This window comes from Setaria viridis, chromosome 6, assembly GCF_005286985.2.
Source record: "Setaria viridis chromosome 6, Setaria_viridis_v4.0, whole genome shotgun sequence".
NCBI classification, from domain to species: Eukaryota; Viridiplantae; Streptophyta; class Magnoliopsida; order Poales; family Poaceae; genus Setaria; species Setaria viridis.
The window spans coordinates 22,412,276-22,427,622 of record NC_048268.2 but is presented as its reverse complement, the minus strand read 5'-3'; the positions used below and the strand labels follow the sequence as shown (position 1 = coordinate 22,427,622).

The following is a 15,347-nucleotide window of genomic DNA, read 5'->3' as shown; positions in this document are numbered from 1 at the left end:
GTTAGGTTCACCATGCATGGTTAAAGAACTCGAATCGATTCGTCTGCCTCTCACAGTTTGAGATTGCTTGATCGCTATGTCACCTTGAGTAAATGAGGAATCTGATGATGACATGGTTTTGTTGATATATACATATCTTGTTTTGGTGCTATGATTGCTTAGAATAGGTTGCAAAACCTAGACCGGTTAATGAACTTAGAACTGGAGCTAAAACTTGAAAATAGTGTTTTCCTTAGCGCTTTTGGCAAACAAACCCTTAGCCAAAAAGCCCTGCATGTCTAGAAGTGTGGAGTAGTTTTACTCCTGTCGGTTAAGTCTTGTTGAGCTTAGTAGCTCAGCCTTGTTGTGGCTCCTGTTTTTCAGGTGAAGTTGCTACCCCCGACCCTTCTCCTGCTGGCACTTGGCTGCCCCAGCTCCCTCCGGGTTGGACGGTAGAGTGGGATCCCTCCTCGGACGGCGAGAAGAGGGATCAGTGATGTCCCGGCTGGCCTCACCAGGGATGTCCGACCCCGACGATTGCTTCCGCTAGTGTTTTACCTTCTGTTGTTTTTCTGAAAATCCTGTAAAACTCTTATGTTTATTTCGTAACTAAGCTAAGTGGTTAAGTTGTTAACTCGGTGGACTTGTTGTACTCTCTGGAACCGCTCACCTTCGTGTGAGTCTGCTAAAAAGGTCCTGTTCAAGTGGTTAAATCGGAGGAAATCCGACGGCCCTTCGTGTTTACTCCGCTTAAGCATGAGCGTCGCGTATCAGGCGGCTAAATCATGTTTAACAGATCCGAAGTGGATCCGTCACAGTTTCACAAGACAAAGACTACAAGATCAAGGATTGTTCTTTGAGCACTGTGCAGCCTTTCGCCAACCAGACGACGAAAGCACTCGGGCGAAGCTTATCCAACTCGGCATTCGTGTCGGGCTGCCGTTCAACTCCACACCGCTCGGGGGCTTGACGGTTATAGATAGCCAAGTACCCTCATGGAGGGTCCAGCCGACCACTGATGGGCCGGCCTGACTTGATGAAGAAGGCCGAAGATAGAGTCCAGTTAGGGCTCCTCACGTGTTGTAATCCGACTAGATCTCATCTATAGTAACTAACTAGGGTCCTGCCATTTAACCCTACCCCTCGGAGTATATAAGGGGAGCTAGGGGTACCCCTAGGAGGGGAACCGATCCAATCCTTCAACATAACAACCAACACCCGAGGTAGGACGCAATACAATTCTCCAAACAGGACGTAGGGTATTACGCTACACTAGCGAACCGAACCTGTATAAATCTCTGTATTTTATGCCTTGTGTTAGCATCAAATTTATGGTCTTGCGATCCTCTCTGCCCACAAATTAACCATCTGGTACCTCTAGGTGGACTGCCGGTCACTAAATCCAACAAACCGTTGGTCCCTGGAGCAGTCAAAAGGCTTTATAGACTTTATGGATGTTTATTTGCCTGCAAAGCATTGTGCAATATGGTGACTAGCGGTGCTTAGGCTTTTGTTTTTATCTTTCTCCCCATAGAATGACGATGGTGCCCAGCCGCAGCCACAGCTTTGGAAAGTCGGGAATAATGAGTCTGATCTCCTTTTTCGCTTTGATATTCCGGTTGGCAAGACTATGAGCTGAGATCCATCCAAGTTACCTGCTGGCCTACCCGAAAGAGAAGGAGTGGCAACGTGCCCGCGTCGTGTCATGTGCGCTGTTGGCCAGCTCATCATGCCGGGACCATTGCCGGATGATGCATTTGTCTGGTCTCTGAAAGCACATGCTCTTCAAGTGATTCCAGTTGGTGGTTGACACCTCACCGTGTTTAACTGGAGTGATACAGGAATTACGATTATCATGTACGGACATCCTCGTGATTCCCTAGGAAGCCTGTTATAAGTCAAAGAGTGTCAAACAGCATACCTAAAAACATATCTCAACTTGGACTTCTCTCCTAATAAGCCATGGATTCACATAGAGGATGCTGACAATTGTCACTCACCATCTGCACAAAGTAAGGAAATGGAGCAGTAGTTGTTGAACAGAGCTACTCCAAAAGCCCCCTTATATTACCCCTAAATCTTATTTTGGAAGAAAAATACAAGAACTTAGGCTTCAACAAGTCCTTGTTGTTTCCGAAAAAATATAGCGATGCTAAAAACTCCCCGTCGCCCCGCATATTTTCACGTCGAATGCGCCTCCCCAATCACCCCCACCGCTCGCATATTCCTTCCCACCAATTTTTTTAGCAGTGGAGCGGTAGAAGAGCGTGCCCCGCACCGCGCTCAACACCTCTGTAGCGCCTCCCAGCGAGCTGCTCCAACAGCATCCAGTCCATAGCTGCCTCCTGCTTCTTCCTCTGTCTCTATCTACTGGGGTCACGTCGCGTTCGTTCCTGGCTGCTTGCTTGCGTGTGCGAGCGTGGTGTTGTTGTTCAGCTGGGTGAGTGAGAGGTCGCCGGTGGCTGGAGCTCAGGGATCCGTGAGGCTCGTGGTCACTTAACGGTGGGCTTTGTCTTCCAAGTACACTGCCGTGTCTTCTCCTCCAGCGTGGTGGGCTGCGGAGCCCAGCAGCTCCTCCACAACGAGGAGGCGCGTTTCAGTGGCAAGCTGGGCGAGTGAGGTGGGGAGGACGCCGGGAGCAAGACTGTGTGGAGGTGGCTGAGCCTCACCACGTTCATGGCGGCCCAGCTGAGGATATTGAAGAATTTATTATTAAGGATGTGCTGTAGTATGACATGATTTTGGGGAAAGAAATTTTTAGTAGAATCCTCAATACATAGTTTTGGGAATTTTTTTTTAATGGAGTTACTCTAAACTTGAACTTTTCTGTCAAGCCATGAATTTACAAAGTACTTTACTTTTATAGAGGGCCGTTGTGTTTCGATTGGTCTGCGAAAAGGACTTGCTACTGAAACGGAGCACGCTACAACTTTCGCCCCCTACCTATCTCAATCTTCCAAACATCAGCAAAGAAAGCCAGCGGTGCAGTCTTCAACCCCGCTTGACCCAAATTGTCGGTAACAGAGCCGGCGACGAAACGGGAACAGCTTTTCCGGCTAATCCGATTATCCGCGAGATGGGCCGGCGCCCACTCCACCGTCCATCCGACGGCTGGGATCACGACAGAGCGAGGCCATCCATCTCCTCCCGTCGGCCGTCATCGCTAGTGTCTCGTCCACTGCCATCTCCTATCTCCAGCGGCGGTGGTGGCCTAGTGTGAGCCCAGGCTCCCCAGCCGCGCACAACTCCGGCGGCCGACGGCCAGATATTCGAGGAACCCGTCCCGTTCCGTTGCAGGTCCGCCCCGCAAGAACACGCGCTCGCCCTCTTTTCACTTATCCCTTCCTCTTTTCTTTTGCTTTTTATTAAAATAAAGTTGCCTTTGGAAGATTCTTGTGCCGCGAGCCCGATTGAGTTCTTTTCTTTTCGTTATATTTGAAATGATGAAGTACAGATACCCAGATTGCGGCGGTGAGAGACAAGGTCTTGGCCTTTGCCTTCTGTTCCGGCGGAATCCGTTCGGGACCGCCTCGCTCGGCTGCTCGCGACGGCGGCGGCGGCGGATTCCCTGATTCGGAGTGGTAAGTGTGTTTCAGGAGACTCTGAGCGTTGGAGTTCTCCACTCCCGTTGCTGTAACATTCTTTGCGGCTGCGTTCTTTCGCTGATTAAATGAGATACTTTTTGGGCAGTTCTTGCGTCGCGGCCGAGGTGTCCGGGAATCGATCTGAATCAGCGCCTTATCAGTGAGGAAAAGGGAGGAGTGAGTTCTTAAGCTCTCCATATTTCTGTTTCTCTTGTGCTCAGGAGTATGTCCTTGCGGTACAAAAATTAGGTTTAAATGTTGCTAAGTGGGGAATGTTTTCATTTTTTCCCTGAATGAGAAATGCTTACGAGCTTAATATGATTAGATTAGATGCCTAAGGTTGCAAAGGAGGAAATTTTTGGACCCTGCGTTTCAGTAAAAAATCATTGTCTAGTTTAGAGGGAATTGGCAGCTGGTGTCAACCAGTGTACTGCTATTGATCTTCAAGCTTTTGTGCTTCTACAGTCTCATTTTTTCTGGAGTTACTAGTCACTAATTGCTTCTACGCAATAGGATCTGTTCACAAATTTTAATTACAGTGATAGAGTTAGCATTTTTCTGCTTCGGCACAATGGAAGTTCCGACCCTCTTGTTCCCTCGATTGACATTTTTTGCACTTTATAGCTGCCGAGCAGACTTACACATGCAATGCCTCAGTTTTGTGGTAGTTAAGTCAATCCCAAAGCGGGTGATTGTTTTGAATTTATGGTTCTTTCAAACACCACCTAGTTTGCCTGAAGCTTTTATCATATTTTTTATGCATAAACAATTAAATGGATTACTTCGCCCTGAGTTGCAAGAAATAGTACTTGTATTGCTTCCACCAATAGCCCTTCAAGTTACATTGGCTATGTACCATGCCGCATATTCTGTTGAAGGGGAAGCTATCCAATGCTTGAACCATGAAAGTGTGGTTGCCACTTGCCACTACCTCAAGTTAGACGTAGTCCTATTTCTAATAAACTTAAAATGGACAGATGCATATTACCGCTAGATATTCTTAAAAACATTCTCTTTCCTGACCTTGCCCTTGCTATGATTATATTGGACTTCATAGTTGTGTGGCAGTTTCTGTGATTGTTTCTTTCAAATCTATATGATGCCATTGAACTGATTTTCTGACTGCTACTAACTTGTAAGTTTGGTTCTTTTCGATTCATTGTAAATGTTTACAGGGTTTCTGTTATCGGATGTTAAAAAGCTTTATGGAATAAATTTTTATTGCTTTCGTAACATTGAAAACTAGCAAGCTTTAGACAGCATGAGAATTCAATCTACCTGGAGATGTTTGACGATTCCCTTCTTGTTTCATTTGCACACTCCTAACATATGACATATATAATCCATGTGTACTTTTATTTGCTCACTGTGAAGTTCTTTCTTTTGCTCTTCCATTTTAGGGGAGAATGGCTGATATCCAGCTAGGATGCCACACTATAAGGTCCCATGGTCCCAAAGTGGCAAGATTACATATGTATGACTGGATCATACTTCTCTGTCTTGCTGTCCTGGATGGACTGTTAAACATAATTGAGCCTTTTCACCGCTTTGTTGGACGGGATATGATGGCTGACTTGCGCTATCCTCTAAAGGGCAACACAATTCCATTTTGGGCTGTTCCAGTATGTTCTTGCTTTACTTCACATTTTCTTATGACTTCATGTATCAATTTAATTGTGTGCTATGCACAATTTGTTTCTCAAGCGTCTAGCTTTTTCTTGATTACAGCTTATTGCAATAGTGCTACCCTGGGTTGTCTTTGCTGGAATTTACTTTAAAAAGAAAAATGTCTATGATTTACACCATGGCATACTAGGTACTTTTCACTCTCAGTATTTTAATATTGAGTTATTCAGTGGCACCATCATTTTGTGCTGAACTATAAAATTTGTACAGGGATTTTATATTCAGTGCTTATAACTGCTGTGATTACTGATGCAATTAAGGATGGTGTTGGCCGCCCTCGCCCAGACTTCTTTTGGCGTTGTTTCCCTGACGGCATACCTGTAAAGTTCTTCCACCAATGCCTTTTTTTCGCATATGAAGAATTCATTCCTATTGACATGCTTTCAAACCACATGTAGTCACCAAGTCCTATGTTTGTTTTCTAGAATTATGATAATGTCACCACTGATGTCATTTGTCATGGAGAAAAGAGTGTCATCAAAGAAGGTCACAAGAGCTTCCCAAGTGGACATTCTTCATGTAAGAAACTAAATGACCTGGTACATTATGTCCATTATGTTCCTAGTGACAGTTTGTAGCTTGTGACTAATTTGTTCATTGGTCCACTATTTTGGCATGCAGTTATCATAACTGTCTGATTTCAGGCAATTATTGTGATTGTTTGTATACATCACTTGCTCTTCTGAATCCTTGTACTAGTCAATCAGTTTACTTTAGTCCTTGTTTATTCTATTGCATTAGCCAATAATTTGTTCTGTTGGTTCACTCCTATATAAGAATTTCGGGGTGAGTCGATCATTGAAAAAAGACAGACTTCATTTATGTAATATCAAGTCTTTTTATTAAATACGTTCTAGTGTAGTTTCATCCTTTTCTAGAGGAAAGGTAACACTTAAATAGTACCAGTATGCTAATAAGAAATGAGAAATAAGCATACAGCTAGTCAGAGTAAGGATTAAAAAGGCAAAGTTCAATGTTTTCATGCAGTGCTGACACAATTGTTGTCTACATGAATACCTCTAGCCTGAATATGCTGTTATATTATAACTAAAGCTTTCCTTTAATTGGATAAGATCCTTTGATTTCTGCCCTTTCATGTTATGTATGCACTTAGAATGATTTAGCTACTGTGCATTTGGAATTGCTGTTCTTTTCTTGCTAATGTCTGACAATCAGATGATTATCCTTTTCATCATCCCTGTCACACATTAGACATTACACAATTTCCATGGCATGACTGGCAATATGAACGATACATATTAGCAACATATGGTTTCAGCACATTTTCGAGCATGGATCACCTACTGAGCAGGTTGTTTACCATTTCATAATCTCAATAGTCATTGCAGCTTTGAGAATTTCTATTTGGTTACCCTATTAGCTATAATATGGTATTCCCCCTATTGTTTCAGCAGATGACCTGATGAACCTGTTCCTACCCTCTCTCATCTTCTGCAGGGTCTTTTGCTGGTCTAGGTTTTCTTGCGTGGTACTTGGCTGGCAAACTTAAAGCTTTTGATCGCAAAGGTCATATTGCAAAACTGTGCCTAGTATTTCTGCCTCTCCTTGTTGCGTCTCTTGTTGCAGTTTCTCGGGTTGATGATTACTGGCATCACTGGCAAGATGTGTTTGCAGGAGGCATCTTAGGTTTGCTACTTTGATATATTTTTTGTATTCAACATTTATAATACCTTCACACTCAGAAGTCCTACGGGGAGTGCAAGTCTAAATCTTCTTTCTTCTTTTCAGGTCTTACAGTTGCTTCATTCTGTTACCTGCAGTTCTTCCCGTATCCCTTTGACAATGATGGTACCTATATATATATATATGCTGATGAGATTCTGGACTTCTGTCAGTATACTTTACCAAGTGTTTATTTTCCTATGCATTTGCAGCTATATGGCCTCATGCATACTTCCAACAGCTAGCTGAAACGCACAGCAACGGTAATGCAAACTCATTCGAAGTAAGACCTGCGGAGCTTGAAGATGAAGAAGGTCATGGCGGCATTGCCTTGAGAGACACCAGCCCTATCTTGGAGTCAATGGAGTCTGGCAGGAGACCGTGAAGCATTGCACTGCAAGCATCTCCAAGGTTCTAATCCTTCCGTTCTTTATGAGTTTGAATTCTGGAAGCATGGCGACTTGGCAAGTTGCATGGTTGTAAAGAGTGTGTGGAGTTATGTCTACCACCTTCCTTGATCATTGACTTGGCTGTTTCTTGTGATAGTGCACGGGCCTTAATACCATGGCATAATAGCTGTTGCGGTTAGATGTAAATGACAGTGAATGTTTATGTTTTCAGTGACAATGTGAATAGCTGGTGTTGGACGTTTGGTGTAGTTTGTAGTCAACGTTTCCCTTTGGTTGTAAATGAAATCGATGGATGGCGTGCGAATGGTTGCAAAGTGCTTCAGAAATTAGTAATTCTCCAATTCTGAAATATTTCCGCCATTTGAGATCCAGCGATGTCCTCATTTTAGCGGATTCATCTAAACCTGTCTTGTTTCTGTACAGACCTATGAGTTATAGGTTAGTTCATCTGTTTTAGCACTTCTTGAGTACTAAGATCTGTAAGAATTAGGATTTGTCACATGGAGTTTTTTTTCTTCTTTTGCTTAAGGGCCCTTGGCCATTTTTACTTATAGCATAATGGCACCCCTTTTCTTTTTTTTGCAAAAGGTCATAATGACATTTTGTATAATTATGCATAAAAGGTTCACTTTGTTACTATTGATTGTTTTCGTCTATTGAAAATGTCTGGTTTGGGCGTGCTGTTTATACGAATTAAACCCTAGTGGTGCGTTTGGTTGGAGATAATTGGTGAGAGGGAACGAGAGTTTAGAGATGAGAGTAGGAATACGGGTTTTAATGGGTCATCATAGGAATAGGAATTTTAGGATGGATTAATAAGGAGGTAAAATGACCTCGATTGTCCCTATTTATTAGCCATATCTTATGCTAATTGGCTGCTGCATGCCCACGTGCACATATGTCAAATTAAGTAGAACGACTTATTTTTTGGGATAAATTTTGAATCGCAGAATGATTTGTTTTTTTTGGACGAAAAGAGTAGTTTGCTACTGTAAATCTGTAATGTGATGTCAGACTATATTATTTGATTTAAACTGGCCAACGAAACCCTCTGTGGTTGGGATGCAAGATACAACTTTCAGGGTGAATTCAGTTTCCGAACAAATTCTCCTTTTTTATGAGCTTTGAGAGAGCCTAGAGACTTGCTGTGCAGTGACCGACAGACAGTAACATTCGTTGTTACCCTGGGCTTCACATCGATGAACTTTGCCATTGTGGGGAATGGGCAGCTGTAGCTGTAATGCTGCAAACATGCTCCAAAAATTTTCGCGAGTTCCAACAGTACAGCGCATGAACCATCTGAGATCTAATGCAACGTAGAAAGCCTTACGAGATCTCCTAGCAAAAGAACAGTCTCCACTAAAATTCTAAAATAGTACTGTTAATGATGCCTTCTCGTCTAATAATTAAGCATATACTGCTCTGGGATCTACACATCAATTTAGCTTCAAAAACGTACATACATGCCGAGCTGCAATTGAGCTAGCCAGCTTTATCTCCCAAAATGTACATACACGCCTATCCTGAACTAAATGGACCAGCTGAAGTAGTGATCCACTGCAAAAGAATACAAAGAGAGCCAGAGAGTGAGGAGACTGAAAATCAGGCTACCTCATCAAGAACTGCTAACCACACATGGAGAGGCCTAGCTAATTGTGCGACGGATTGGACCTGCTCTTGGGCATCTTCTTCAAGCTCTCGAACACCGTCGCTGGTGCCTTGAAGAACCGGCTGAGCCCGCTCAGAGGCGTCGAGCAAGAGCTTGCGTCGCGGCATTGCGTTGACAGAAGCCTCCTACTCCTCATGACAAAGTGTTGTTGTTGCTGGGGAGATGGCGAGGCACAGACAAGGAAGACGAAGAGAAGGATCAGTAGAGCCGAAAGGATGGTGGCCACAAGTGCCTTGGCACTGGGAGGCCTCATGGTGTTGTTTCCTTTAATTGTGATGAGAGGAGATGAAGAGAAGTGAGGGGCTGGAATATTATGTGTGGGGTATAGTACTTATAGCTTGTGATCTGAGGCATCTTCTCGTCGATCTCATTCATATTCTCATGTGAATGTCGTATGTGTTTGCCTTGACCATCAAGTAGCATATGCAACTAGAAAAATTAAAAAGTTTTAGCTAGCTCCTGATATGATTGGGACGCGGTATAATTACAGCTTTGAGTCCTGATGGTTTTGTCAAAAGCTAAACGAGTTAGCCTTTCCTAGGCCACAAGGGATCGAGTGATGAGATCAAAAGTGCAACAAGGACAACTAGACGGTAGTTGTAAAGGCTAATGAGACAGTTGAGCTGAATAGTTTAACACTAGGGGTGAGAAGGATGGAAACTGGTCATGCTTCCACATGAGAGCTCTGAGCGAACAGCACGGCAATTGTACCACATGGATCGTGGATTCATGCATGACTACCAGCGAGGCTCGCCGCGCGCGCCGCGGCGGCACCGCAAACCAACCCGGCGTGCGCGTCCGGTCGGGGAAGCAGGAGGAGGAAGATCTGGGAGCGTGCTGCCGCGCCGTGCACGCACTACCATGCACGTGACGGTGACGAGCAAGAACATGCCTTCGCCAACAGGCTCACGCACTATACTACTATAGCCATCTGAATGTGTGATTTTTGTCAAAATTTAGAAGCTTGGATCATGTATGTCGAAATGGTTTCTAAAATCTGGATAGTTAATTCCTTTTCTATTGTAAAGTGACATTATTTGGAGAAATTATTTTTCTTTCCCCCATGAACATTTCATTCTGCTTGTAGATGTGCTTGTTATTTGGTTTTGTCCCAATTATGGATCACCTGTTTGTATAAATCTTGACGTGGATCTCCTATGACACATCGTCATCACTAAAACCCGATTCGGATCAGACCATGAAGCTGCTAATAATGCTGCAAGCACAAGAGAGCAGATGTGGCTGACTGGTCATAAGATTCCTCATTTGACCATCATGTATGTAGTAGCGATCACAACCTATCTAATCTCCCTTTGTAGCCTAGGCACGTACACACCACAAAAGCTGGTGCTCGTCATGGATGCATGTGGCTTGAGAGAGCCACACATGAGTGAGCGGAAGCTGCACGATAACTGCGGGCACTGCTCACATGACCCATTGGTTTGTAGTTTGTACCTCTACAAAGTATCTTCCATTCTGCTGCATGTGCAGTTCTTATTTTCGGAAGGTGGAAGTGTCAGATTGTCAGTCTGCATCAGTAGATGCACGCCTGCTAATTAACTTATACTGTCATGCTTTGCAGTGAGCATAAAAACCATGCAGGGCCCTGACATCCTTCCTGTAATGTAAACCTGCACCGGATTCACCTGAATATTCAGCTTCTAGAGCTGGGGCCAAGAATCATGGGTTCTAGATACAACACAGCAAACAAACTTTCACCTGATTGTCGTCTCGTCTGGTAATATTTGTCATCTGCACTGTCAGTAATCTGGCCTACCAGAAGAAGGATCTACTGTTGTTAGTGCTCAGTGTTGCCTAGATCCAGATCCTGAAATGGATTTATTACTCTTCTGTGGTCCTCAGATCTGTTGCAGCAATTCTCTATATTATTCACTGGTGTGTCGATCATTCGATGAAATGTTTCACTCCTCTGCATGTGGATGCAGGAGAGATGAATGAGCCACAACACATGGTGAAGTGCAGAATTATGTATGCTACACCAGTGAAGAACTTTACAAAACTCCAGTGTCAAGAAACGATGTCTGAACTGAATATTTCCAAATGCTCTGCTACTGCCTTCCGCACAAGTGCCCACACACACACACACAAAAAAAAAAAACCAACGTTATTGAAACTTCCTGAAGAGTTCCATGAAGAAAGGGGCTAAATACCTTTCAACTATATGGACAGCATTCCCAATCAAGTTCATTTACATCTATGTTACAATAGCTTTTTCTTTGCACATGCCCATGGAGTGTATGAAAGTGGTAGGTCGCAGTCAAGAGTCACAACCAATAGCTATCAAAGCTGAGAAGCCAAAAATAAAAAAGAAGGGTAAAATATGACACTATTAACATCATATATGCAAATATCAGTGGATCAAAGAAAGAGAAGAAATAATTCTACTTTTGCATTTGAGGGAATTCCCAAAGTTCGTTTCTAAGTGCTCTCTGAGATAAGACGAACTTCATATAGATCATCACCACCTTTTCCTGCATTTGTACAATAATGTTGAAAAATGGGTGAAATAGAGTATACAGACTTGATAGTATTCTGGAGCAATACAAAAATTAACAAAACTTACCAATTTCCGCCTTAATCCCAGGTCCAAAAAAGGAGGTGAATTTTGCCTGCAGACAAATAAGTGCAAGGAATCAATGCCTGCAGATCCAAACTGCTTCTAATATTTCTATACTTTACACAGCGTCAGTATTGTTTTGTACTTCAGGCCAGGTATATAAAGGAGGCAGTTTCACCTGTCTCTTCTCAAAATCAGACAGCTCCAATGCTTTGGCTTCAAATACGAGTACTAAACTATATTTCCCATCCTCAGTTACCTGCATCCAAATAATCATGTGAATCCTGTAATACAGAAATGCACCAAAAGAATTGAGCTGGCCATTTGGTAAATAAATATCGTTGGACTGAAAGAACAGAAGATGGCAATCAGAAAACTAATCCTTTGGAATGTCCAAAGGTATAGGGATGACAGCAAAGACTGTTTTTAAAAAATGGAACTGTCAGCAAAGACTGTTTTTTTAATGGAACTGTCTAAATTTTCCTCATGTCGGTAACGAGACATAGAAGCATTATATTCATGGAACATTGATAAAGGACGTTGATTAACCTGTAGCAACTATATTTTCGAATTATATAAAGCACTGACCTTATTAACCTTTACCAAATTATCATTTTTCATTCACTAGATAGAAAGAAAAACCATGTGAAGAAGATGCCCCCCTGGTTTTGTCTTAAGACAGGGGGAGTACTGAACACTTTGAGTTACTTACAAGATCTGTGAGCACCTAGATTTGAGCCCCTCTCAATTGGATGTTCTATCATTTATCTGGTAGCAGAGAATCAACTGTGGCATTTATGGCTTGTTTCAAAAACGAAAGGAAGGTTTAGTTAAGTTTTTTTGAGAAACCATGATCCCTCTTAAGTTCCACCTAAATCATGGTATTCGTGTCCTTATATGAATTTTATGCATCTTTGATATTCACAATTATGTTGAGTGACCACTCAAAGAAGTAGCAGTTGATTGGTTACAGTACCAGACCACTAAAAGTTAATGATCTTTTATAGGAACATATTTTCGTCATTGAATTTTGGTTGAAGTAACTGCATGAATTGTTTCAGTAAAACTCTATAACGATACCAATGTCATGTCCACAATGATTTGCACCACGCAAATTATGTGCAGAGTCTGAAGTCATCTTGTACTATGTATAGTTGATAAATTCCAGGACTCATAGATTTTACTCAACTCTTAAAAAACAGTGCATAATACAGAACCCAAAATAAAATATGTGATTCACAATTTCCAATATATGGAGAATGCTACTCCACAGAATAAAACAAACAGACAGTGAACTTACTTCTTCTCGAATTTTTTGTAATATAGGTGCACTACGTCTAGGAATGCCACCACCCTGTCATTTAGGGGGAAAAAAGAAGGCATAAGAGAAAGCAACAAATGTCCTTACCATGGAGAGAGACATTTTGTAAGACAGTACCGATGACCATTAGCTGAATTTGAAAATAGTCTGATATGAATAATGTAAAACCATGTTAATTCATGAAAACGGATAGAATGAAGAATTACCAAACCATATTGAAAGATTCGCTGTAGCGCTTCATCCAGATGCTGCTCATCACCATATCTAAAACGAGTTACATCACTCCTGACCTAGGGATGAGCAATGATGTCAGAATAACAAATGGCACTGTAGAAATTTGCTGCTATGTGATTGTATGCTTGATCCTTGTAAGCTATTTTGTCAGTTTAGGTCACTCGACTTTTTTCCATGCAAATGCATGACAATATTACCTTAACCAAAAGGCCAAGTTCAGGCTTGAGTGCAAGAACTTAAAAAGTACCTCACTATTAGCTCAAAAGCATGTGCTGAACAATTGTGATAATTCCTAATTAGTATGATTAAGCATGTATAGAAACTTAATCAATGGTCCAAGCTACTAAAGTGTGTTGCATCAGAATCAAATAGATCATCAAGCTCATGTTATAGTAACCATCTGGGATTGTGGTTATTAGGAGGTAGGCTTAAGTGATATTGTGATGTGAAAATTTTGTGAATTTCACTTATATCAGTCTATTGCATCATGATGTCACTAAATAAGTGACAATCGCAGGTTTTTGAAAAGTTAAAATTAACCAAGGAGTCAATTATTCTTCTTTGTTAAATCCTACATGTAGATTGCTAGAAATTAACTAAGAATCTCAGTTTTACGCATTTCTATTTTAATCCCCAAGACCGAAATGTGTGACATCATGCGGCATTATGATAGTATAAACAGCAGGTGGGGTTGAAATAGTGTCAGTTTCTTTTCCCATGTCCACACTAAGTAGAATACCTCTTTTTCGTACAAATTTCAAGTTCATCTCATGTTTGAAATTCCGCCTTCAGCAAATTGCTGGTTATATAGCTCAATTTTACTTTACATGAAAATATAATGGAATACAAACAGCCCACATCATACTAAATAGTCATGTTTGATCGTATGAACAAAGATTACCTGCTTCAGAATAGGGGTGGCATACTTTTCTCTTAAAGCAAAAGCATCAGCGTAGGTTATGCAGGGCACTGGTTTCAATTCTGCATACTGCATATAGAAAATTCAGAATGAAAACTCAGCAAAGAAACCATGCACCTTTCAACCTAAATTACTAAAGAATTTTGACTCAATTGAGATTGTTGGTGCATACTGCTTCTCAAGACTTAATTTGAAGCACGAAACATCGAGGCACATAATTTAGAGAAGAAACAGGATCGTCCCTAAAGATGTTATCCAGTAATGTCTTGTACATGTACATATATAGGGAGAGTTCTTACCTTCAAGGCCATGCCGATGATTGTGAGAGGAAACCCGTAGGTTAGCAGCAGGGCTGACCACTCCGAGCCGGGAAGCAGATTGAAATACGAGCCGAACCCATACCTGGGATGCAAGCACACTTAATCTCCATGACAGAGCATTCTGAATCTTTTAGACTGATATAAGATTGGAAAAATTCAGAACTCACGACAGAAGCGAGATCCCAACTCCCAGCCCAATCACACCGAAGGACACCTGCAAATGACAAGCGATTCAGCACTAGAGGACACGATTGCTCGGTGTGACAACTGACAACAGCCAAGGCGCAGCGACCTTGTTCCAAGAAGCAAGAGATAGCCGGCCTGCGCACCTTGGCGAGGGAGAATTCGTCGTCCGGGATGACAGCCTTGCCGGTCGAGGCGCCGGATGGCTGCGCAGCGGGCGCCGCGGCAGGAGGTGACGACGGCTCCGCCGCCCGTACGGGCGCGACTGCGCGCCCCGGCCGGCGTGGCAGAAGGGACAAGGAAACACAGGTCGCCCGGCGGCGAGGGGAGGCCGGCGCCGGGAGCGCGGCGAGCGCCCTGACCGCGTGCGCCGCGCACTGCACAGACATCTCTTCCTTGCTCTGTTTCTTCACCGCGCGTCACTGCAGTACTGAAGCGATTCTTAAGGGTGCTTGCTGCAAAATAAGTGTGTTTTTTGGATGGGGACGAACGGGAGGAGCACGAGGAGGGAGGCGGTGGTGGGCTGGTGGCTGGGATTTTGGCGCGTGTGAGGGAAGAAACGAGTGGATCACCCGCAAACGAACGGACGCCAGAAATAAAATCCGAGCCCCCTCCTGTGTCCTGCCTAGCTGTGTCCTGCCTAGCCCTGCAAATGGTTTGGGCTCGAATAGCTTTAATGGTCTGAGTTTTGCTGTGGACTTACTTAGGTTGCGTGCTAATGGGCCGACTCTGTTAAAAACATTAACTTAGTTTGGGCTCCAGCTCGTTAGCAATTTGGAAC

General features: G+C 43.0%; 2 protein-coding genes across 3 annotated transcripts; one reads left to right on the top strand and one right to left on the bottom strand.

Moving 5' to 3' along the window:
* Nucleotides 1-3,006: 3,006 nt before the first annotated feature.
* On the top strand, nt 3,007-7,646 carry LOC117861089 (lipid phosphate phosphatase 2). The gene is made up of 10 exons (XM_034744572.2): nt 3,007-3,276; nt 3,434-3,560; nt 3,670-3,740; nt 4,964-5,185; nt 5,292-5,379; nt 5,460-5,569; nt 5,675-5,768; nt 6,708-6,896; nt 6,999-7,058; nt 7,145-7,646. The coding sequence occupies exons 4-10, from the start codon at nt 4,970-4,972 to the stop codon at nt 7,315-7,317; spliced, it is 930 nt and encodes a 309-aa protein (XP_034600463.1). The 5' UTR covers nt 3,007-3,276; nt 3,434-3,560; nt 3,670-3,740; nt 4,964-4,969; the 3' UTR covers nt 7,318-7,646.
* Nucleotides 7,647-11,162: 3,516 nt separating this feature from the next.
* Nucleotides 11,163-15,111, bottom strand: LOC117860443 (uncharacterized). Of its 2 annotated transcripts, XM_034743734.2 has the most exons (10): nt 14,713-15,111; nt 14,551-14,597; nt 14,363-14,465; nt 14,046-14,132; nt 13,117-13,200; nt 12,890-12,943; nt 11,768-11,848; nt 11,596-11,641; nt 11,418-11,503; nt 11,163-11,318 (listed from the first exon to the last, which is right to left on the bottom strand). In XM_034743734.2, exons 1-9 carry the CDS (start codon nt 14,953-14,955, stop codon nt 11,451-11,453), a joined length of 798 nt encoding a protein of 265 aa, XP_034599625.1. In that variant the 5' UTR covers nt 14,956-15,111; the 3' UTR covers nt 11,163-11,318; nt 11,418-11,450. The 2 variants fall into 2 exon arrangements, with proteins under 2 accessions (XP_034599625.1, XP_034599624.1); XM_034743733.2 differs by having other exon boundaries at nt 11,163-11,503; nt 14,713-15,108.
* Nucleotides 15,112-15,347: the final 236 nt, after the last annotated feature.